The sequence below is a fragment of the Nerophis lumbriciformis genome, linkage group LG05, assembly GCF_033978685.3.
Source record: "Nerophis lumbriciformis linkage group LG05, RoL_Nlum_v2.1, whole genome shotgun sequence".
Classification (NCBI taxonomy): Eukaryota; Metazoa; Chordata; class Actinopteri; order Syngnathiformes; family Syngnathidae; genus Nerophis; species Nerophis lumbriciformis.
Window position 1 is genome coordinate 47139313 of NC_084552.2, and position 25246 is coordinate 47164558.

Sequence of the window (25246 nt, forward strand, 5' to 3'; positions counted from 1 at the left end):
GACACAAACAATGTTAGTTTAATTAATTAACATTCTTCACTAAATATGATATATCAAAATGTTCCACGAGCATTATTTGGTTTTTCAGTGTGTGGTCCTCAGTGAAACAAGTTAGGAGACTTATGCAATGTCAGCTGGAAAAGCAGCATGCATGTCAAAGAAGATCCTCTTCAAAACAGAAGTACAAACGACTTGCTGTATTTTTAGCCTCCACTCTAGGAAACCATCAACGCTGCCCATTTAACACACACACTGACCTTCCACACCACACCACACACACACACACACACGCGTGCACGCAGCATATTTTAGTTTAATGGGCCTAAAGGGTGTGAAGACACGAAAAGAGCTTTTGGCAGAAGTGCAGCCCAGTGAGTTAATGATGGATCCTCTTACGCGTGACCTCGACCTGGCGTGGAGGACGCTGCCACTCACACTGCTTCCAACACTTGTGTCATTATAAAAAAAAATTAAGGCCGTTTCGAAACTTACTTTTGTTTACAAAAATGAACCACTATAGGTCAGTGTTTCCCAAATACATTCATGGATTTGTGGCAGTCTAATATTGGACTTGGCATCCAATTACTTTTTTTTAACCTGTCCTGTCCCGATGCTGATCTCTGCAGTACACATTGTAAAACAATCTATAGATTTTACGGAAAAACTGGCAGCTCAGTTGCCAGAATTCTACAGCAAAAATAAAATGGTACGTATTTAAATTTACAGTAATTCTCTCTCAAAACCGCCGTAAACTTTACCGTAAAATTATGGCGACTCAGCTGTCAGTTTTCTACTAAACTCTGCCATAGATTTGTGTTTTTTGTAGTATAAAACTGATTCCAAACCACCTTTAAATTTAATTTTAGCAACTCGAGAAATTATTTGTGTAGTCTCACTTACCACTGTCTTGTACACACATGCACACGTACACACATGGAGCGCGTGCACATACACAAAAACAGTTAAAGAGAAGCAACAAACAATTTGCATGTTGTTGTTATGATAAAATACCATTTAATGATAGCTAACATTAGTAACTAAACTGTGATAAATCAATATCATTGGCTGACAACACACAATGAGTGCATGTGTGTGTGTGTGTGTGTGTGTATGTGTGTGAGTGTGTGTGTGTGTGTGTGTGTGTGTGTGTGTGTGTGTGTGTGTGTGTGTGTGTGTGCACATGCTAAAAGACGGAAGAGGGTAAAGAAGGGTTGCAAGCAGCCACTTTATTTTGTTCGCAAATGATGATAACAACATTATTTTCATGTTTAACATGTGCTTTGTGTCATGTCTGTCTTGCAGCTATTGGTGTTCAGATGACTCTGGAGGTGATGGAGTCCAAGTTTTGGGCCATTGCATCACAGGTGTGTCTGCATATCTCATATGAAACATCATTAGGCACACCTGTTGAATGTGAAAATGTGGCTTCCACAAAAACTTTATTGATTTATGATGGAACATATTAAACAAACTATGAGATGGGTTATAGCAGTGTTTTTCAACCACTGTGCCGCGGCACACTAGTGTGCCGTGAGATATTGTCTGGTGTGCCGTGGGAAACTATGCAACTTCACCTAATTGGTCCCAAAAATATTTTTTTCAAATCAATAATTATAATCTGCAAATAATGTGCCGTTGCTTAGTGTCTGTGCTGTGGAGAACTCGGCAGGGTAACCACGTAATACTCCATGTCAGTAGGTGGCAGCAGGTAGTTAATTGCTTTGTAAAGGTCGGAATGTGTTGGGTGAGACAAGGATGGTTTGTTGTGATCACAATATGCAGCTAAAAACGTCAAAAATGAACATAAGGAAAAGGCAATGAAGCATAGGAATGGCTATGCAAAACACAAGTAAAACTGAACTGGCTACCAAGTAAACAGAAACAAAATGCTGGACGACAGCAAAAACTTACGGCGTACATCCGTACATGACATGACAATCAACAATGTCCACACAAAGAAGGATAGCAACAACTTAAATAGCCTTACTTGCTAACACAAAGTTCGGGGAATAGCGCTCAAAGGAAGACAGGAAAACACCAACAAAACGGGCCACCAAAATAACAGCGCAAGACAAAAACTAAAGCACTACATACAGTAAAACACCAACAAACTCAAAATAAGGCACAACGACCTGGTAGAGTTTCATTTTTTAGCGTTTTCTGGTGGTGGTGTGCCTCCGGAATTTTTAATGAAAAAAACGTGCCTTGCCTCAAAAAGGGTTGAAAAACACTGTGTTATAGGACTTAATAAGCTCTGCTTCTTCTGACTCCTTTTTGAACGTGTTGAATTGTGCAAGTGCACACATGTGTTGCATTAGTGTTTGCATGAATGAGTGTTGAAAGACAAATATAAAATATATTTATACAATATTTAGGGTTTTCAAAATTAACGTGATAATGACGCGTTAACGATGAGTTCCTTTGATAGCACTCATTTTTTTGACAGGTGATTAATGCGCAGGATCCTTTTCTAACCCTCGGGACATTTGTAGCGTGGGAAAATGTGGCTGTGTTTACTGTTGAGCCTCAGGCGGGAGAATAGCGAGCAGAAATGGATTAAGAAAATGGTACATTATGGAAATCCCAGGTCCAAAAGCACTGCAAGTTATTCTCTCAACATTTTTTTTGCCGTGAGCCATTTTCACTGGAGCCAATACCTGCTGCGCGCTGGCATTCAGAGAGGTGGGCGGAGCTTCACTTCCGTGTTTAGATTACAGTTAAGGTCCATTGATAACATAAAATTTAGATTGTTACTAAGTCTGCTTTACTAAGATGGCATAAAAGCCCAGCAGAAATGAAAGACGGTAAGCAGGAAGTCTAGAGTCACTTCTTTATTGCAAAATATTGTCGATATCGTCAAAACACACCAGGACATCTCTTCTTAAACCAGTTACACACTTCCGGCTTCAAAATAAAAGCGCTAGGCTTTACATCTTGTCTAACTACAGTAACGAAATAAAAATGTCTTACATTACGATCATGCTTTGTCAATGATGTTTTATAATGTAATTTGTGATATTTCTACCTATATGCTAGTACAGCAGTTGAAGAATATGGTGGGGGCGAGTGGGTGGCAGGCTTAAATATTGGATATATTCTTTTATAACATGTTCTGGTTGATATTCCTCAATTACAGAATGTTTAGCAGGCTGAATATTACAATTGGTTACTAAATATAGAACGTCAAGACATTGCCATGCAGCGATATGAAGACCATTAATTTGTACAACACAGTAAATGGTAAATGAGTCGTACTTGTATAGCTCTTTTCTACCTTTTTAAGGAACCCAAAGCGTTTTTGACACTATTTCCACATTCACCCATTCACACACACACATTCACACATTCACACACTGATGGCGGGAGCTGCCATGCACAGCGCTAACCAGGCCCATCAGGAGCAAGGGTGAAGTGTCTTGCTCAAGGACACAACGGACGTGACTAGGATGGTAGAAGGTGGGGATTGAACCAGTGACCCTCAGATTGCTGGCACGGCCACTCTCCCAACTTCGCCACGCCGTCCCCGTAATGTACAGAATATCAGCAGCATTTATTCAGGTGAAAATATCATAGATTACGTTACTAAACATCTTTTACAATCATAACATGATCGTAATAATCCACATTTTGTCTTATTAATGTGTGAAACTGGTATCTAATCCTTTGCTCTGAATGAAAGTGCTCTTACAGCAAGAATCTGTATTCCTACAAAATACAAAATCTGGCAAGTCCCCAATGCACTGCATGCAGGTAAACAAATGTATTCTCATTAAAAACGTGTTTATGTCAGTTTTTTGTTGCGCTGTTAAAATAAGTATAATGTTTATAAAAACATTGTTATAAAATTAATTGTCCAGACATGGTATTAAAAACTTGAAAATGATCTGTCTAGTCCTGGATACACTTGTTATCAATGATGAAAAATGATATCTATCTGCGATTAATCGCAATTAATTTAGAGTTAACTATGTATTAACAAAATGTGATTAATCAGGAACAAATATTGTAATCTTTTGACAGCCATAATAATATTTAAGACTGATGTATGTTGTCCTTCCACACCTCCAAAGCTGAACCACATCTCCTCCCACAGTAGCAAAGATATAGCGATTAAAGGAGCATTAGGGCCTCTGGCTGGCTGGGACGTTAAATGATGGATGGCATAACACCAGCCGTGTGTGTGTCCGTGTGTGCATGCGTGCGTGTGTGCATGTGCATGTGCGTTTGTGTGTGTGATATAGTGTGGAACATATGCAAGGCCATCTGCTCACAAGTTGTCTGTTTTCATCTGTGAGGATCTCGTTAGTGTCATTTTCAGACGTTATTCTGGCTGCTGCATCAATATTTCACCATATTGCTGGCTTTCTAGTGTTAAGGAATAAAGGCATCAACACACACACCAACACACACACACGGCTTATGTAATTTAGATGGCGCTGTCAAACATGTTTATTTCATAGGCTTTGTTCAACATCATACACTCGTACTGAGTCTATTTTTAAGCTTGCAGCACCTCAGGGTTTTAAGAATGACAATAAAACAGGAAATAAGTTGTAATGACATGATTTGCACCGAATGGAAAAATGAGCGACAATATTTGGTTTTGCACTCATTTTAATTCTGCTACCTTAGGTCAAATGTGCAGCATCATTAGGTGACAAATTGTTATTATGAAGACTTGCTAAGGGCAAACGTAAAACTGAAGTCTAACACTATGCTAATTAGAATTTCTTCTCATATTGTTCTGATATTGTTCTGATATTGTTCTGATATTGTTCTAATATTGTTCTAACATTGTTCTAACATTTTTCCGATGTTGTTCTAACATTATTATGACATTGCTGGGCGGCTGCACCGTAGAGAGAAAATAATGACGTTCACTGGGAAAAAAATCCCATCTCATATTAATTTCTTTCATTCATATGTCTTCACATATTTCTGTGTAGGCATCAGTCTCAATAATTGTGTCCATATTTCGTCTTGTACTGTACATTGAAGAAATGTGGTCATAATACAGGAATAATATTACTCCTAATAATGCTATTGATAATGATGATGATATTGAGGTATTGGTGATGATTGTAATAATGTTGATCATAAAAATGGTCATGATGATGATAATATTAATCTTAATATTGCTAATCATCATCATAATACGACTTACAATAATAATGATAATGTTGTTAATAATTGAAATAATAATTAAAAGACGGTAATAATGTAAATGATGACAGTAATAAAAACGCTATATTCACTTCATTACACCATACCATCCCATTAATGATAAGAATTATAATAGCAATGATATGGTAACAATAACTTAAATAATTTTCGTAATGATGGTAATGGAAAAGTCATGTTTGTGTAATTTCATTTACACTAGGGCCAATTTAGTGTTGCCAATCAACCTATCATTTACATGAAATCAAATAATGAAATATGTTATACAATGATACTATACATTTGATAATTACAATAATAAGACTGATAATGACAATAATAATGATTACATTACTAATAATAATGAAAATAATGTACGATTACTACTAATTGTTCTCCTACTCCAACTGGTGCTTTTAATACTTCTAATAATAATAATGATAACAACATCTATACAATCTTTATTTTCTTTTTCTTTTGTGTGTCTTTATAGGCAAACGACACAGATGTAAGTATTTTCATTCTGTCACAACACTTTTGGTGTCAACATCTTTTGCACCTGCTAAGCTCTGTGAAATCCTCCTCACACACACACACACACACACACACACACACACACTGTTACAAACTGTGTTAGAGTCCTTGAGTTAAGTCGTGTCGCGCCTAAATTAACACCTTCACGCTCACACCTGCTGATGAACTGCTGCCTTTGACTGCTCTGAAAAGTTGTTATATATTTTATTAAAGATATTTTTGTATAGATATATACTTCTATGTTTAGTTGTATATTTTTTGTCTTAGATATTTTGTCCTAGATATTTAGTTCTATATTTAGTTTTATATATTTGGCTGAAGATATTTTTATAGTTATTTTGTCATGGATATTTTGTTCTATATTTAGTTTTATATATTTTGTTCTAAATATTGTGTTTATTTGTCCTCCAGTGCTCGGCTGTGGAGGGAGTGTGTCCTCTTCGCTGTGACGGCTTTGTAAGTGCATCAGCTGATGATGTGGTTGTGTATCAATTCATATAGTTTATAATACTAATAACTATGTGGTAATTGTCTTGTGTGTTGTTGCAGGATATGGATTGTTACGTGATTGACAATAATGGATTTGTCCTTATTTCCAAACGGAGAAAGGACGTAAGTGTAAACTAGATGCACTATATCGAGATCTACATCTAACAGTTTTTTGTCTCTTTGTTGACAGGCGGGAAGGTTCTTTGGCGAAGTTGACGGCTCAGTGATGACCACACTCATACGAATGGGAATGTTCAAAAGGTCTGCCCGCACTCCCACTGGCAGCCACAAGGACATCAGTTTGAGTTGAAACTTAACATACACATTCCTATAAACAACAGAGTACTCCTGTCTTATAAAGGATTTTGTCTTGTGTTTTTTGGCAGTAGGTCCTTCGGAACAGCGCTGCACTTATATTATATGAAAATCTTTGACTACGGTTTTTGCTGTATGTCCTTAAAAACAGCACAGCGTTCCTATCATATAGGAGATCTTTGACTAGTCTTTTTTGCAGTTGGTCCTAAAAATTGCACAGCATTTCTGTCGGAGAGGAGATCTTTGACTAGTGTTAGGTAGGTCCTTAAAAACAGCAGAGTACTCCTGTCATGTAGAGGATCTTTGTTTTTTGGGGGGGGTTTTTGCAGTAGGTCCTTAAAAATTTTAAAGTTCTCCTGTCATTTAGAGGATCTTTGACTCAGGGTTTTTCCTTAAAAACAGCAGAGCGTCTTTCTGCCCACGTGGGGTGTGGTCTCTCGCTAGCTTGGGGGCTGGTTGCCTTCTGCTTCTCCTGTGTCTTGTCCTCGGCCGGGTGCATCTGTATACGGCCTGCTGCTACCCTGTCCGGCCGGCCAAGTTCTGGAGGTCCTTGTCGCTGGCCGGCCGGCCTGCCTGCGTGGAGCCGATGGTCCCTTGTTCCCTGAGTACCACGCCTCCTGTTTTGGGTTGGGCTTTCTGGGTGGCTGGGGCCGTACTTTGGCTCCCGCACGTAGTGACAGAAAAATAGATTGTGCATGCAAACTTACATACATACATACGCGCATACACACGTACACGTACATTCTTGCATACGGGCATACGTAGGTACATGCGCATGCACATGCATACACATTTGCACACACACACGGTACATACAGCCACACGCTCATTCACTGTACAAACATACATACGTACTGTACATACACATGCACATGCACATATACACTATATACACTCATACATATAATCATGATTCATCAAACATATATTAACATTGTCCCCTCCCACCCCCTAAGCGTAACCTATTTTTACTATAACAATCTATAAGGTTAAATATGTCTGCTCCTCGTTCTTCCCCCCTCTTTATCTGCTTTCTTTTGTAATTCAAGTATTCATTATTTATGTATTGTTGCATTTGAGGCAATGGAAGTGTTGATAATAGAGGTAATTATTATTATTATTATTATTATTATTACTATTATTATTATCAATAGTGTTATTTCTATTAATATTTGTATTAACTAACTAACTCCATTTGTAGTGCAATAAGGTTCATTGTCATTACTGTGTTATTAGAAACTTCTACTACTTCAGTAACTAGTTATTTTTCGTATCATATATATCATATTTGCTGATGTTGTTCTGTTCTTGTTGTTTTTGTTGTTGTTGTCGCTCTGTCTTGTCCCCCTCTTGTTTCGGAAATGTCCCTCTCTGTCTTCTTTTTCTTCTTCTTTCTATCCCTTACTGCTCCAGTCCGGCTGCACCAAACATTACATAAATCCATTTAATAAAGTCAAATACAAATAAGGCAACAAGAGAAACATCCCACACTTCTCTTTTGTAAAGAAATTATGTACAGCAGATATGGGCATCTACATTAACAATATAATTTGTCTGAGTGACTGGACAGGACATGGTAAAAAAACAAAAACAACAAACAGCAGAGCGTCCCTGCTATATAATGGATCTTCATCCAGTGTTTTTGGCAATAGGTTTCTAAAACCAGCATAGCACTCCTGTCATAAGAGGTTTTTCACTAGTGTTAGGTAAGTCCTTAAAAACAGACTAGCGTTTCTGTTTATCGAGGATCATTGACTTGCGTTTTTGCACTAGGTTTTTAAAAACAGCTGAGTGCTCCTGTCATATAGCGGATCTTTGTCTAGTGTTTTTTTTTTCTTGGCAGGAGTTCTTAAAAACAGCAGAACACTCCTGTCATTTAGAGGTTCTTTGATAAGTGTTGTTGCATTTACATTATAACAATTACATATGTCTAAATTGCTCATCATTTTTAAATTATGGACATCTTAAAGGAATAAATTGGACTTTCAGCCCCATTTTCCATGGTGGAAAATGAATGCAGTGCATCCTCTTAGTGGCCAAAATTTGAAAAATCGTGCAAAATGTTTCTGGTTTGTTTGTAAGTGTCAGTGTCTGACGTCCGTATGCAGAAATATTATCATTCCTCCTTTCAGCCTCCAACTTTCCTTCACCTCCTTCCTCTATTATGCCCAAAGCCTCCTGAGAGATGTTCTATTTTTGAAGCAGCTAAAAGATTTTGTCAGGCTTCATTAGACACGGGACATTACATAAGAGGTGTGGGTGTGTGTGTGTTTATTGACATCTGCAAATATATGCGTGTTTATTGCGTCATGTTTGTCTTTGTCCTCCAGGGTGTCTCTGTTTGACTACCAGGCCATGTGCAAGATGAACATTCACTCCATCAGCGGAGCCCGGCCGCTTCTTAGCGTACGTACGCATCTGTCTATCTGTCATACATCTATTTATCTAATATACTTCATCACATTCCTCCCATCTAGTCATTTTATGGATTGGCATCCGCCCTCAAGTGGTTCCTCTCCAACTTCCTCCTGTAAGTGTTGCTAATAGCAACCAGCATGTAATGCTCATCTTTAATATTCAATGCATAATGTGGAGCTTATAGTGATAACTGATTAATTTAATTATGTTATTGGAGCATTGTTTTGCATATTACATTTTTTATCATACTTTGGGTACTGACCCAGTTGTAACGTTGCTTATTGATTCTTTCCACTCTCCCCTTTTCTGCACTTCACAAGCTTTCTCCTTGAGTTCAACATTTGCGGATTCTGGCACACGGAGCATTTTGCAGACGGTAAGGAGGGAAACTTATTTCTTTGCAGTCGTCCTTCAAAACAGCACATCGCTCCTGGCATATAGAGGATCTTTGACTAGAGGTTTTTTTTGCACTAGGTCCTTAAAAACATTACAGTACACCTGTTATACAGAGATAATCTTTGACTAGCCTTGTTTTAACAGTAGGTCCCTAAAAACAGTGCAGTGTTCCTGTTACATAGTCATAGAGAATATTTGACTAGCTTTTTGTGCAGTAGGTCCCAAAAAACAGCACTGTGCTTCTGGCATATCAAGGATCTTTGACTATAAATTTTTTTGTTTTGTTTATTTGGTGTAGGTCCTTAAAAACATCACAACGTTCCTTTTATAAATTATCATTTGTGTTTTTCCAGTAGGTCTTTCAGAATCCTGTCGCTCCTGTCAGAATCAGAATAGTTTTATTGCCATTGTTTGAGAACGGGTTCACAAACTAGGAATTTTTCACATCTTTGACTAGCCGTTTATTTTATTTACATTAGATCTTTAAAAACAGTGCAGTGTTTATGTTACATATTCATAGAGGATATTTGGCTAGCTTTTCGTGCAGTAGGTCCCAAAAAACAGCACTGTGCACCTGGCATATAGAGGAACTTTGGCATTGTTTGCAATAGGTCTTCAAAAACATCAGAACATTCCTGTTATAAATACAATCTTTGATTATCCTTTTATTTTAAAGTAGATCAATTAAATCAGCACATTTTTCCTTTTGTATAGAGGATCTTTGAGCAGCGTTTCTGTTTTTTACAGTAGATCCCTAAAAACAGTGCAGTGTTCCTGTTCCTGTTATATAGAGAATCTTTGTCGAGCATTTTTTTTGCATTAGGTCCTTGCAAACATCACATCACTCCTGTCATATAGAGGATCTTTGAGTAGCTTTTTTGCAGTAGGTCCAAAAAACAACACTGTGCCAGTGGCATAAGGATCTTTGGTGATTTTTGCATTAGGTCCTCAAAAACATCAGAGCATTCCTGTTATATAGAGGTTCTTTGACTAAAGTTGTTTTTTTTGCAGTAAGTCCTTAAAAATAGCACTGTCCTCCTCTCATATAGAGGATATTTGGTGCTTTTTTACAGTACAGGTGGTCCCTAAAACATCAACATGTTCCTGTTATATATAGGATCTTTGACTAGCGTTTTTTTAAAGTTGGTCCTTAACAACAGCAATGCACTCCTGACATATAGAGGATCTTTGACCAGCATTTGTTTTTGCAGTAGGCCCTCAAAACAGCACATTGCTTCTGTCATATAGACAGGATCTTTGACTTGTGTGTTTGCAGTGTTATACAGAGTTGTTGACAATGTCAACTAGCAGCTTGCTGGTTACCCCCAGCCCCCCAAAACTTTCCATTTGGCCCTCAGAATAAAATGACTTAATTTAGGACCGAGTTCTGGCACTACTTTTATTGCAGGTGTGTTATTTAATATGGAAAATTCAAGACTGTCGCACATAAGCACTGATTTCCTTGAACTTCACTTTACCTTTCTTTCAAGCGTATAAAGCGAGCGCTGACCGTATTTACTGTGAGCCTGTCACTGCTGTCGGAGAGAGGATGTTTGTTTTTATGTGTGATCAAATTATCCATCTGGTCAAGTAGAAATGTAATGTAGAGAATACATCATGTATCAAATGCTTATTTTCATTTCACTTTCTCATCACCTCACCTCTTGGTCTTAACTCATCAACATCATTATCATCTTCATCATCATCCTTCCATTAAGGCAAGCCATCCTCTAGCACGTGTGAGTATATTTCATAGAGAGCAAGTGCGTGTCTTCAAGCAGCTCTAAATAAACCTTTCTCTGTCCTCCATTAGCGTACATACACAAGAAGAAGGGGGACATCCTGCAGCCGTGTGACACAGAGTACCCCAGCTTCGTCTATGAGCCGTCGGTCAAAGAGACCAACAGTATCATTAAGTGTGGACGCTGCCAGAAGTAATTACACACGCACACAATGCAGCTCTCCACTAAGCCCATGTCCAGTCACATGAAAAAAACTATTCTGCTTGTGCACACTGAGAGGAGCTATGTGTATTTATAGAAAGAAAGAATAAAAAAGCTGTGTGAGATTATACAGAGCACATAAGGATGAGAGAAGCTGTGAAAAAAAAGGTAAAAATGAGTAAGAGAGAGAAAGCAGGGATAAGTTTCACCATTGTACTGTTTTAGTGTGGAGAGCGTCCTCATGTGGACATACGTGGGAATACAACATTTTCTGTACAGCTGGGAAGTCCGAAGTGTGGCACAGTGGCCATTTAAAGTGTGCACCTTGTTTTTTAGGCATGTTCTAAAGTTAAATGATCACTTAAAGGGGAACTGCACTTTTTTGGAATCATTATTAACAACAAGAATACACATGTCTTTTTTTTTTAGGATTTTAAAGATGATTAAAAAAACACTTGAAAAGTGTGGCTAATAGTCAGCATAGTAACCTTCAAAGCCCTCTAAAACAACTTAAAAACCCTCCATCAACCTGTTATGTACACGCTGCAAGTATATATATAATGTAGTAACCGACACATTAATAACAATATGCAATATGTACAATATTTACTGTGTTTTGGTTATTTTATGCATTATCAAAACTTATTTCCTCAGCACAATTATTTTCGTTTCCATAGCAGCGCACTTTCGACTTACGGCAACAAATGTGTGTTCCTATTTCCGGAAACTACGCGAGTGTTTTCTAAGGATGGCACACTTGGTAACAGACAACGAAGACGACTATCTTTGGACAAATTAGGATTCACATTATCTTTTTGAAGCTGAATGTACGGAGGATGATCTGCTGCTTATAGAAGCGAGCACGAAGAGATGCTGAAATGTTGGAGAAGACGGAAGCCGAAAGAGTGAGGTCGGCGTGACTTGACGCTGTAAATGTGGAATTTGCCGACATAAATGGAGTGCTTACCCAAAATAAACCGGAAAAATTGTCCCCGGCCTGCTGGACCAAATGAACAACTGTCCATCGAGTGAGTTACTATAATATTTATCATGATACATGCAGCACACCATGCTAATGTTAGTACAACTACATAGTGTTGAGCTAACTGTGTACAAACATGAAATGTGGGCTAACACTTTGCAGACACTGCAATAAGATTGTTTATGTTTTTCAGTCAGTACAGATTTGCGTCACATTGTGTTGTACATTACAAACTCAAAAGCCATTCAGCTGTTTGCGCAGTAGCTAGCTTACCTCTTATCGTAGCTAGCTTAAAGCTAACACCGTAGCATGCTGTCGTAAGACGATGTGTTACTACGCTGTAAAAAGAGTTCCTCGGTGTTCGCTCTTACAATTACAATGTCGCCACTGCTTGTTTATTATACAGGTTACGGAAGGTAAATGAAGTAAAAATAATAGAAGCACTGGGTTAGCATGATGAAAGCAGATGTGAACCCTCTCAACTCATATCACAAAGTACAGACTTTAAAATGGTCTTTAAATCAGTCCCTCCAGGATTTCACGCCATCCATCGATTTTCTACCGCTTGTCCCTCTTTGGGTTGCGTGGGGACTGGAGCCTATCCTAGCTGCACTTGGGCGAAAGGCAACTGCTAGGGTACACCCTGGACAAGTCGCCACCTCATCGCAGGGCCTACACAGATAAACAACTATTCACACTTTCAATTACACACTGGGGGCCATTTAGTGTCGCCAATCAATTCACACAACAATCAAATCTTTTTCAAAAGCTTTTTCACACTATTTCAACCCTCAACTATAGTCCATTGGTTTTAATAAAAGGCTTAGAATATAAAAGTAGCCCCGAGGTCTTTCATTTTCCTGTATGTGACGTTCTGTTAAAAACGAATTGCCACATGATTGTTGTTTTGACGTTTGCCATTTGTGTTTTTTAGGCTGTTTGTGGTGCAGCAGATCCCGGAGAGCAACCTGCTGATGCTGGTGGTCCAGGCCGACTGTGACTGCTCCAAACAGCACCCGTCCATCACCATGGAGCCCAAAGAAGTCAAATATATCCTTTTGGTTGCACATTCAAAGAGCACCATTGCAACATAAAGAGTAACCATAGCTTGTCATGCATTAGCTGTGTATGACCCTTGACCACACTGAACATAACTCCTCAGTCAAATGTGAGCGGATGCGATCCCAGAAGATCCGCCGCCGGCCCGAGTCCTGCCATGCTTACCACCCTCAGGTGCGTTCCTGCGACATATCCTCGTACATTCATCATACTTGCGCTCACATTGACGCCGCGTTCCTTTTAGGAGAACGCAAACGACTGTGGAGGAGCGTCCGCAGCGTCCCTTTCTGCCTTGCTGGTCCTTCTTTGTCCCCCAGTCGCCATGTTCCTCTCGCCATGGTGACCCATCCTGTTGCCGGACACCACAAGTGGATTTATTTTGTATGTCTCAGTGTGCGTTCACACTGGTCGTGTTTGCTTGTGTTAAAAGGAAGTCCGGTGGTTGGGTTGGTCTCACTTGTGCTCAAATGTAAACCACCAAAGACTCAATCAGTGTTAAATCACAGCAAAAAGCAGAGATGGTAAATATGTAAGAACATGTGTTGGAAGTGCACCGAAATGCGCTCAGAACCACAAGTCTGAATGCATTTTTGACGTTGTTTTGGTTAACTACAGTGAAATTGGCTGCTGTTGCCATGGTCACCACTCCATTAGTTACCTTCCTTGCATGTCAAAGTGGAAACGAAGGAGAAGCAAGTGGCTGCTGTAACTCACGGTGATGAATTATGAATCACATGAGCGAATGTAATGACTTTCTGATATACCTTCACTCCACTTAGAGTTGCATATGGCCGCGCTATTCTAAATACAGTATATGTGCATCTCAATAAATGTAATAGTCTTGGAAAGTTATTTGAGGTCAGTAGTTCAATTCAGATTACTCGACCAAGTCAACTAATTGTCCTAGTCTAGGAAATACTGAATGTTTTTTTTATAGCTGTAAAGTAGGGGTGTCCCGACTCCCGATCCGATATTGATCTAATATCATCAAAAAATACTGATTTGGGATTATATAAGCCTGCATCTAAAACGTCAGATATAAGAACTGCGATAGTAGCAGTCTAATTGCTCTTCTTGCTGGCTTAGCAGACTGATAACATCGTGTCTTCATTTGAGAGCATTTTACTTCAAAGCACTGTAAAAGTGAACACAGAAATAAAGTATGTCATAACGTACATGGGATACTAACTAGCTTCTCTGTGACATTCCAACACAAAAGAAATGCATTAAAGCACATTAGCTAGCTTGATGCTAATTTACATTGGCTATGCCATAGACATGCTACTAATTAGCATTAGCGATTTTACATGGTGATTTCAACACATTTGTTAATGAAAACTACAACTATGATGCACGTTACAATCAAACAGCTGGTGTGTAATAAGTTCAATACTTACTTACTCAACAAAGACTAAATGGGCCCATTTAAATTAAGACTACTTTCTGACTATGGCAGCACACCTCGGACAAACTGAAATTAATGCTTTAAATCATTCTCAGAAGTGGAATTAAAACTAAATACAACAACTAGTTTGCAGTCCATTCCAGACTCTGATCTGATCTCTGATTCTGTCCAGCATGCAGAGCCCACGTGATCACAACATATCACTTGATCAATACTTCTATAACATTACACGCTAAAAAATAAGTCAAAAGTATATGTTATTTGTGGTGATATCAGATCAAAATAGGTATCGGCAAATGGTCAAGGCTGCAACATCGGAATAATAGAAAAGCGCTATATAAATCTAATCCATTATTATTATCATTATTATAAAAAAAAAATTAGCATTATCCTTACTGTAAACTCTGTAATGTGTTATATTTAATAGCTGAGGGTTTTACTTTTTTTAATTGAACTACTGAAATTCACTTTTCAAAGATATTCTACTGTATTGAGATGCTTCTCTCTATATATGGATTTATAAATAATTCCTTGGTTCGCTTATCAAATTAAATGGTCACTCACAACAAACATTTGTTACCCTTTAAATTAACAGTTTAAATCTAACTACATGTGGTATTTTTGTACATTTCTACTCGTTTCATATGCTTTTCTCCGCCCTGTTGCATGTTTACCTCAAATTCCCTGACTGTTGACCCATCTTTATTGCTTAAACCATCAAACATATTCATTCATATTTTTGTCCTTCAAACTTCACACTATTGTTTGTGTCTAGACTGTACACTGATGAACAAAGCCATTATTTATACATTAAATTATCTCCATGTTTTGTACTGTCTAGTGTCTGTGTGAGTTGATTTAGGTTGGTATCATTTGAAGATGACGAGATAATTGGAGCCATTTTAATATATATATATATATATATATATATATATATATATATATATATATATATATATATATATATATATATATATATATATATATATATTTCTTCTTTATGCAATGTTTCTATTCCTGTCATTGTTACTGTGCAAAGTTTTTCCACCAATATTCTACGAACAATCCAATAAAGTTTATAAACGAAATTGTTTAATATAACGTTAGTAATAATGACTAAACATTTGTCAGAATATGGACACCTTCTTTCCCTATTAAAATAGTAGCATGGTAAAACAGGATGTCAACAAACTCTCAGACATTCTTTCTTTCTTTCTTTCTTTAGTTTATTTCGAACATCAACTCACTTACAACATAATACATCACACAATTTTATATCATTTCACTTTACGTCATGTCCGAAAAGGAGTAGGAAGAAGCAAAGCTTATTTAATCCTACCCCTTTCCCACTTCAGAGCGTTTACAAATACATATGTTCATTTACTGACTTCTTTTTGTAGCACAATGACATCCGTGAATGATTATTACAGCAGTTTTTGTAATAAATAATGAAGTCAGTCATGATAAACATACTGAGATGAAGAATATCCCATTTTCAATAAGGTTGATGGTAGAGATGTCCGATAATGGCTTTTTTGCCGATATCCGATATTCCGATATTGTCCAACTCTTAATTACCGATTCCAATATCAACCGATGACGATATTTACAGTCGTGGAATTATCACATTATTATGCCTAATTTTGTTGTGATGCCACACAATGTAACAAGGTTTTCCAAAATAAATCAACTCAAGTTACGGAAGAAAATGCCAACATGGCACTGCCATATTTATTATTGAAGTCACAAAGTGCTTTTTTTTTTTTTTAACATGCCTCAAAGCAGCAGCTTGGAATTTGGGACATGCTTGAGGAGGTTGAGGTGGACGGGGTTGGGGGGTGGGGGTAGGGTTGAGGTGGGGGGGGGGGGGGGGGGGTAGCGGGGTGTATATTGTAGCGTCCCGGAAGAGTTAGTGCTGCAAGGGGTTCTGGGTATTTGTCCTGTTGTGTTTACGTTGTGTTACGGTGCGGATGTTCTCCCGAAATGTGTTTGTCATTCTTGTTTGGTGTGAGTTCACAGTGTGGCGCATATTTGTAACAGTGTTAAAGTTGTTTGTACGGCAGGCGTTTTAAAAAGGCATATATTTTACTTTGTGAAACCGATACAGATAATTTTGAAACCGATACCCACAATTTCCGATATTACATTTCAAAGCATTTGAATGATATTATCGGACATCCCTAGTTGACTGTGTTTCTCATAATTCTTCTTCTTTGTATTGTGTAAGCACTATTAATTTGAGCAACCTCTTAAACTGGATCATATCAATACATTGTTTACTTCTTTACTTAAATTAATCCATGCCATAATTTAATTCCACATACTGGTGTGCTAAGGGTTTTTAGTGTTGTACGAGCATACAAATGTTTTATATTCGATTTTTTTTTTTACAATTCTCCTCTTGAGTTGAGAAGAATTGTTGTACATTCTTGGGTATCATGTTATAGTTTGCTCTGTACATCATTTTAGCTGTTTGCAATTTTACCAAATCATTGAACTTCAATATTTTTGATTCAATAAATAAAGTGTTTTTATGTTCTCTATATCCAACATTATGTATCAGTCTAACTGATCTTTTTTGTAACACGGTTAATGAATGAAGCGCACCTTTGTAATTATTTCCCCATATTTCCACACAATAACTCAGATATGGTACATTAAGAAGGGCTATATGAATAAACTCTGCTATTCTCAAATGTGAACATGCATTTGTTTTATGTGATTCATTTCAGGCATGTGTAATGCCAACTAGACCATTACCAAGTGAAATAAAGCAAGATAAATCATTCGTGAATGCTTACAATTGTGAATATTGATTAATTCCCACGTAACGTTTATTTAGTGGCGGCTGCAATGACCAAAAGCGACCAACAGAGGACGCTATCCTCCCCTCTCATTGTTGCTGCGTGCGCTGCCACAGCGCTTGCTAGTTGCTAGCGCGAGGAACGGCCCTGAGGAAAATGGCGGACGGTGTAGATCACATCGATATCTACGCCGACGTAGAGGAGGAGTTCAATCAGGTATTTGATCAAATTTGCGCTATGTTTTTTGCCAGGAAGCAATATTTCTGTGTGGCGTTGTTCACGTTCCATTATGGCCATTTTGTTGGGGCAAACAACTGGCTATGTCCGGCCGCAGTTTGCCCCCCTCGCGTGTGGGCCCTATGCTGCTGTAACTTGATGTCCGGTCGCATTAATAATGACAAAGCATCCATTTATTAAATTGTCTTTCTTATTTTGTTGAATTGTTAACTTGTTTATCATAGTCCGAATACATTCCCAAATAAGTCGTTGTTGCGTGTATGAAATAGTTGGGGCCTTGGCATGGCGGCCAGTGGCGGGCTAACAAAGCCAAACAAACGCAGTTGTATTAACTAGCAAAAATAAATAAAAATTCAGAAATTGAAGACAATAACTCTTCATGGGCTTCTATGGTCATGCTAGCGAATTGTGCGTTGCATCAAACGTGTTAAAATGGATTACGTCAATTATAAATGATGGTGTTTTTTGGAGTGCACCTTATTTTGTCGTCCATGCGACCGTTGTATTGTTTGAGATGACATGTTGCATTACAACTAAAACATACACTAATATCAACATTCACCACTTTATTGTAGGTTTAGTTGTACATCAGTTTAACTTTTTACAGGTGCGTTAGACAAACTTGAACCAAACATAAGATACTTCTTTTCATTGATATTTTCATTATCAGTTCTTACATTCGGCGAATGTTATTGGTCATTCATCACATTTTATCATACTGCTCAGTATGTTAATAATGACTGAATTAATTAATTACATATTACAAAACTGTTGTGTATACTAATTCAGAGATGTTATTTTATTATATAAAAAGGTCAGTAAATGATTCTATATATTTGTAAACGCTCTGAAGTGGGAAAGGGGTAGGATTAAATAAGCTTTGCTTCTTCCTACTCCTTTTTCGGACATGATGTAAAGTGAAATTATATGAAATTGTGTGATGTGTTATACTGCAAGTGTGTTCATGTTCGAAATAAACTACCGTATTTTCCGCACTATAAGGCGCACCGGATTATTAGCCGCACCTTCTATGAATTACATATTTCATAATTTTGTCCACCAATAAGCCGCCCCGGACTAAAAGCCGCGCCTACGCTGCGCTAAAGTGAATGTCAAAAAAACGCTGCGCTAAAGTGAATGTCAAAAAAACAGTCAGATAGTTCAGTCAAACTTTAATAATATATTGAAAACCAGCGTTCTAACAACTCTGTCCCAAAATGTACGCAAATGTGCAATCACAAACATAGTAAAATTCAAAATGGTGTAGAGCAATAAATAGCAACATAATGTTGCTCGAACGTTAATGTCACAACACACAAAATAAACATAGCGCTCACCTTCTGAAGTTATTCTTCATTCGTAAATCCTTCGAATTCTTCGTCTTCGGTGTCCGAATTGAAAAGTTGCGCAAGCGTGGGATCCAAAATGGCCGGTTCCGTCTCGTAGAAGTCATCGGGAGTCAGTGTCGCTGTTGTTCTGTGAATCCTGCCTTCCGGAAAGCTCGGACCACAGTTGTGACCGAAATATCTGCCCAAGCATTTACGATCCACTGGCAAATGTTGGCGTATGTCGTCCGAGGCTGTCTGCCCGTCTTAGTGAAGGTGTGTTCGCCTTCGGAGCTGTGTGAAAAAAGCCACCCGGCCTCTTCGCGTAAACTTCCCTTAACCACTCGCTCATCTTTTCTTCATCCATCCATCCCTTCGAGTTAGCTTTTATGATGACGCCGGCTGGAAAGGTCTCTTTTGGCAAGGTCTTCCTTTTGAATATCACCATGAGTGGAAGTTAGCATGGCAAGCTAGAACCACAGTGAAGGATGACTTCTCATTCCCTGTGGAGCGAATATTCACCGTACGTGCTCCCGTTCCACAGTGCGGTTCAGTTGCTGTGAAATACGGTAGTAATCCGTGTGCGGATGGAGAGATTGCGTCTTTTTATGAACCGGATCGTTTAGTAGGAGCCATTTTGTGGTCTTTACAGATGTAAACAGGAAATGAAACGTACGGTGATATCCGCGCGTTTTTTCTTCTTCTTCCGGGGGCGGGTGAAGCGCTTCCTGTTCTATGGGGGCGGGTGAAGTGCTTCCTGTTCTATGGGGGCGGGTGCTTTCCTTGGCGGTTGCTTGCGTAGAAGAAGAAGCGCTTCCTGTTCTACCGGGAAAAAAGATGGCGGCTGTTTACCGAAGTTGCGAGATCGAAACTTTATGAAAATTAATCGTAATAAAGCGCACCGGGTTATAAGGCGCACTGTTAGCTTTTGAGAAAATGTGTGGTTTTTAGGTGCGCCTTATAGTGCGGAAAATACGGTAAAAGAAAGAAAGAAAGATCCAGCTGCTTCTTGGCCTGTTGGTTTGCATCTATCTTGGAAGCAACCCACTTATTTCTTGTTGATTGCAAAATTGGCCTAAAAGCAAAATCATAGCAGTATAAACCTTGATTGTCTGCCTATTTTTTTTCGCCAGAAGAAAAATGTGCTCATGTACGAAAGCATTGTTGTGCAGAATGACTGTGATCAGGGTGACTCCGCACAAAACTGCTCTTTATTGACTGTTTCTAAACCGCACAATGTACCTTAAAGTCATCCCATCCTTCCTAAACTCATCGGTCTATCCTTAAATGGGTCATGTAACGATTTGTTTCTCCATTTAAAACACTTCCTTGTGGTCAACATAACATGTAGTGGTGGTTGTTTGGTCAGAATTTTGAATAGATTGTTTTACAGACCGTTTTCAAGCTGCTTTCTGACCGTGTCTTGAGGATGCGCTCGTTTTGTGGGTGGTCTTATTCACGTGGCTCCACTTCGACTGCCTTTTCTCCCCGTCGTCCATGTTGTAGTTTTCAGCGCTTCCATAAGTTCAAACTATACACTACTTTGTATTAGAAATGGCAACCGTGGAGGATGTATGTGCATGTACGAGCCATTCTGCCCCACAACAAGTGGATAAAGAAAAAGAAGGTACCGTACTTTTTGACTACAGCAGTGTTTTTCAACCTTTTCTGAGCCGAGGTACATTTTTTTCATTGAAAAAATCCGGAAGCACACCACCAGCAGAAAACATAAAAAAATGTAACTCAGCAGCCGCTATTGACAGTAAATAGTCGTTCTCGCAATTGTTGGCTATGAATTCACACCATAACCAACCATGTATCACTATAGCTCTTGTCTCAAAGTAGGTGTACTGTCGCGACCTGTCACATCACACTGTGACTTATTTTGAGTTTTTTGGTGTTTTTCTGTGTGTAGTGTTTTAGTTCTTGTTTTGCGCTCCTATTTTGTTGTTGATTGTCATGTACGGATGTACTTTGTGGACGCCGTCTGCTCTACACGCTGTAGGTCTTTGCTGTCGTCCAGCATTCTGTTTTTGTTTACGTTGCAGCCAGTTCAGTTTTTGTTTCGTTTTGCATAGCCATCCCTAAGCTTCAATGCCTTTTGTTTATTTTTGGTTTAAGCGTTAGATACCTTTTTTACCTGCACGCTGCCTCCCGCTGTCATCTGCATATTGCACAGACACTCAACAACAGCACATTTGCGTATTATGATTACTGGTTTGCAAAAAATATTTTTAGTCCAATTAGGGGAAATTACATAATCTCCCACGGCACACCATACTGTATCTCACGGTACACGAGTGTGTCGTGGCACAGTGGTTGAAAAACACTGGACTACAGCACAGACTACAATGGCGGACTCACGCAAAGTACTTTGGGTAAATTTCTACCATTTATGGATAATCCGCTGACGTCACAGGTTGTGCAAATTCCAGATGGCTTGTTTGGGGGAAGTATGAAGGAAATACATATATTTTTATAAACATCTCTCATGGTTTGATTTTGCATTTTTGGGACTTGGGTAAAAATTGGCCCCCCCTTTTAAAGCAAGACTTTTATGCGGTTCTTCAACTCTTCTCTCTCGGTCTAACTTTTACCAAGCCGGAAAATACCACTTCCTCAAAATACTTGAGTGATAATTATAGTAGTCTTATATTCAGGTCAATATACGCTAGTAAAACTAAAACTATTGATTGAGCTGCTGTTGATGTTGGCTTTATTTATAAATAGATTATTTTGAGTCAGACTATATATTTTAAAGGAGAGTAAATAACAATCGTTGAGGGCCATAATACTGGGCTCGTCATTGTTGGGTTTCAACGATAATTGCTTGATTTGCCAAAGCTGTATTAGGGTTGAAACAAAAATGGGAAAAACATATTTTTTAGCATAATCTAAGCAGAGTACTAACCTCAGTTTTGTAAAAACAATTACCGATACACTGTTTTAGGCCATGTCCTAGGGCTGGGCGATATATCGAATATACTCGATATATTGCTGGTTTGTCTCTGTGCGATATAGAAAATGACTATCGTGATATTCGAATATACATTCTCACGCTGATTCTTGTAGCTGCGGGCATTACACTACAGGCTCTTCTCACTCTTTCTTGTTTCTCTTTCTCACAGAGAGATAGAACAAGCGCACCTTACATATGTCACATACTGTCGCGCGTGCAACGTCATATGCCCTCACGGAGCAGACAGGTAGCGGAATGGGTAACGTTAGCTGTGATGCTAGCGGAGAGGTGCGAGTGGTAATATGAGAGAAAGAAGGTGCCAATCTGGTAACGAATGAAGGAAGAAGAATTAAAACAGGAGCTTCGGGGGAGGTTCCCCCCCTTGTTCCCCCACCCTGGACCTGTGGCCCACTGACCCCCAGCTTATTTTCAGTGTTTTTTTTATTAAGTTCAAATCACATGCCTGAATGAGTAAGACTAAATGACATATTGCAGTTTTTCACGGCTGTGGATTTATGAACTTGGACCGGCTGATTTGAAATAAGACAAAACATTTTTAAGATTAAGATTTTTTGCAGTGTTTTAGTGAAATGAATACAGCTACTGCAGTGAAGCAGTATTAAATTATTTCATATTTTATCATCAAGCAAAAGTGAGACACACTATTCATTGTTTGCTAAAAATGACTACCAATTACAAACCCCGTTTCCATATGAGTTGGGAAATTGTGTTAGATGTAAATATAAACGGAATACAATGATTTGCAAATCCTTTTCAATCCATATTCAATTGAATGCACTACAAAGACAAAAAAATGTTATGTTCAAACTGAAACTTAATTTTTTTTTTGCAAATAATTAACTTAGTTGAAAGTAGTCCAGACCTGTCTCCCATTGAAAACGTGTGGCGCATTATGAAGCCTAAAATACCACAACGGAGAACCCCGGACTGTTGAACAACTTAAGCTGTACATCAAGCAAGAATAGGAAATAATTCCACCTGAGAAGCTTAAAAAATGTGTCTCCTCAGTTCCCAAACGTTTACTGAGTGTTGTTAAAAGGAAAGGCCATGTAACACAGTGGTGAACATGTCCTTTCCCAACTATTTTGGCACATGTTGCAGCCATGAAATTCTAAGTTAACGTATTTCCTTGAATTGCCGCCGGGTATATAGTATGCGCCTGCTTAGAATTACCGCCGGGTCAAACTCGTTTCACAAAATATTATTTTTATTAGCGCATGTCTAGAATTACCGCCGGGTCAAACTCGTTTTGCAAAATAATTAGCACATGCCTAGAATTTCCGCCGGGTCAAACTCGTCACGTCACGAGTGACACTTCACTTGTCATCATTTTCAAAATGGAGGAGGCTGATTTCAATAATTTAAAATCGCATAAAGGGAAGAAGATAAAGAGCTATTCAGTAGGATTTAAGGTCCAAGCTATTGAACATGCTAAAAAGAACAGTAAACATCTATGTTTTATTAATATACCGTCGCTGCGTGTGTCAAATATGAGTCATTAAATGACTCCCGCCTCCTGGTGGTAGAGGGCGCTAGTGATCCTTCTTGCGACTGCTCGGCTGCAGAAGAAGTGACAACAAGCAGCAACAGTTAGCAGCGATCGTTTATTTTTTCCTCTCGCTTGCACTTTTAACATGAAGGATTACATATCTAAAATAAAACAGTTTTCTAAACTGGACTTTCAATCGAAGCAGGAGGTAATAATTAAAGGAATATCTCCATCGAGACAGAGAGACTTTTAAAACTGAAGAAAGATAAGGAAGACTTCTATAAACAAGTTATCGATGCTTTTGTTCAGAAGGAGCTGCGCATGGACTTCATTTATAAGTAAAGGTAAGACCATAATAACGTTTTTTTTATTAAATGTGCTTTTCATGATGGTATCCTTACATCACACTCAAATTTATAAGCGCAGGTCTAAATTTACCGCATGCCTTTGGTAAGCGCCGGAGTGAGAAGAGGTTTTAAAATAATTAGCGAATGCTTACATTTACCGCATGCCTTTGGTAAGCGCCGGAGTGAGAAGAGGTTTGAAATTAATTACCGCCCCGGCGCTAATTCAAGGAAATACGGTAATTATTATTTGCAAAAAAAAAAAAAAGTTTATGAGTTTGAACATAAAATATCTTGTCTTTGTAGTGCATTCAATTGAATATGGGTTGAAAATGATTTGCAAATCATTGTATTTCGTTTATATTTACATCTAACACAATTTCCCAACTCATATGGAAACAGGGTTTGTAATACCGTCTAATTTTTTTATTACAGAAAAAACGTCATTTATTAATGCATTTTAGGCAACACTGTTTACTTCCTGAAAATGAAGTCAGGCGCATTCGCACTACTGTCGTTTGGCTTGAAAATCATGGCGGACAAACTACACGGACTTTGCTCCGGAGATTTCCCCTCAGAGTAAACAGAGCCAGGCGCTTGGTTTAACGTAATTTTCCCTCGCTTCTCGGCGTGCGTTTAAGAGCCCACCGCTGTCTTCAGATGGATACAGGTGTGGGCAATATTGGAGACATACGCACTTGTCCCCACACTAAAAATATACAGCGAAGGAGAAAACTATTTGATGTTGTTTTTATTTTCTCAATACAGCGTCCATCACCTGTGACTGAGAGTTAATGACGTGAGGAAACATGCAGCAGGAGATGTGTTGTGAACGTTGCCACAACTTGTTTATAAAGTATTTAGTTTGTTTACTGGGACGTTCACTCGTCCTTTATTTAACTGCAAACTTTATCAGCGTTCAAATAACATCAATACTAGCTATAATGTTTTGTCATCTCATCGAACTGAACGCAGGCTGTGAGGATTGTGTATGAGGTGTGAGAGGTGTCACTCCTGTTTATTTTTGTTGGCCAAACTGTTGCACTGAACCACTAGGAGGCGTTGGAGAAGAACGCTTGTTTATAAAAATGCATCTTCATTAGCCAAACTGCTTTGAGTTTTACTGTATATTAATATCAAAAAGTAAACGCCAGGTTTTTTTTTTTTTTTTTTTTTTTTTTTTTTTTTTTTTTTTCATGTCATTAAGGTGTTACTTTAAAAAACATTTATGTGACACAGCATTTTGTTAATGTTTTATTGTGTATAATTAATTCCTATACAAAATATTTCTGCTCAATCTCTTAATGGATCTGTCCCGATACAGCATCTACATATACATATAAATGTACATAACTTAAAAAAATAA

General features: G+C 38.3%; 2 protein-coding genes across 8 annotated transcripts in view; both read left to right on the forward strand.

Annotated features, from left to right (window-relative positions):
* The window catches only part of cacna2d4a (calcium channel, voltage-dependent, alpha 2/delta subunit 4a), a 91812-nt gene extending 76220 nt beyond the window's left edge, over positions 1 to 15592 (forward strand). For 5 of the 6 annotated variants that reach the window (XM_072913273.1, XM_072913274.1, XM_072913275.1 and 2 more), the window contains 13 exons: positions 1303 to 1364; positions 5654 to 5668; positions 6106 to 6150; positions 6244 to 6306; positions 6374 to 6444; positions 8829 to 8904; positions 8976 to 9028; positions 9237 to 9292; positions 11031 to 11051; positions 11126 to 11246; positions 13172 to 13292; positions 13393 to 13470; positions 13541 to 15592. In XM_072913273.1, the coding sequence (XP_072769374.1) occupies positions 1303 to 1364; positions 5654 to 5668; positions 6106 to 6150; positions 6244 to 6306; positions 6374 to 6444; positions 8829 to 8904; positions 8976 to 9028; positions 9237 to 9292; positions 11031 to 11051; positions 11126 to 11246; positions 13172 to 13292; positions 13393 to 13470; positions 13541 to 13639 (881 nt within the window). In that variant the 3' untranslated portion in view covers positions 13640 to 15592. The remainder of the gene's footprint in view (positions 1 to 1302; positions 1365 to 5653; positions 5669 to 6105; positions 6151 to 6243; positions 6307 to 6373; positions 6445 to 8828; positions 8905 to 8975; positions 9029 to 9236; positions 9293 to 11030; positions 11052 to 11125; positions 11247 to 13171; positions 13293 to 13392; positions 13471 to 13540) is intronic. The other variant, XM_072913277.1, reaches the window with a different exon arrangement.
* Positions 15593 to 17576: 1984 nt separating this feature from the next.
* The window catches only part of cpsf6 (cleavage and polyadenylation specific factor 6), a 35453-nt gene continuing 27783 nt past the window's right edge, over positions 17577 to 25246 (forward strand). For both annotated transcript variants that reach the window (XM_061959441.1, XM_061959442.1), the window contains exon 1: positions 17577 to 17721. In XM_061959441.1, coding sequence (XP_061815425.1) covers positions 17662 to 17721 — 60 coding nt within the window. In that variant the 5' untranslated portion in view covers positions 17577 to 17661. The remainder of the gene's footprint in view (positions 17722 to 25246) is intronic.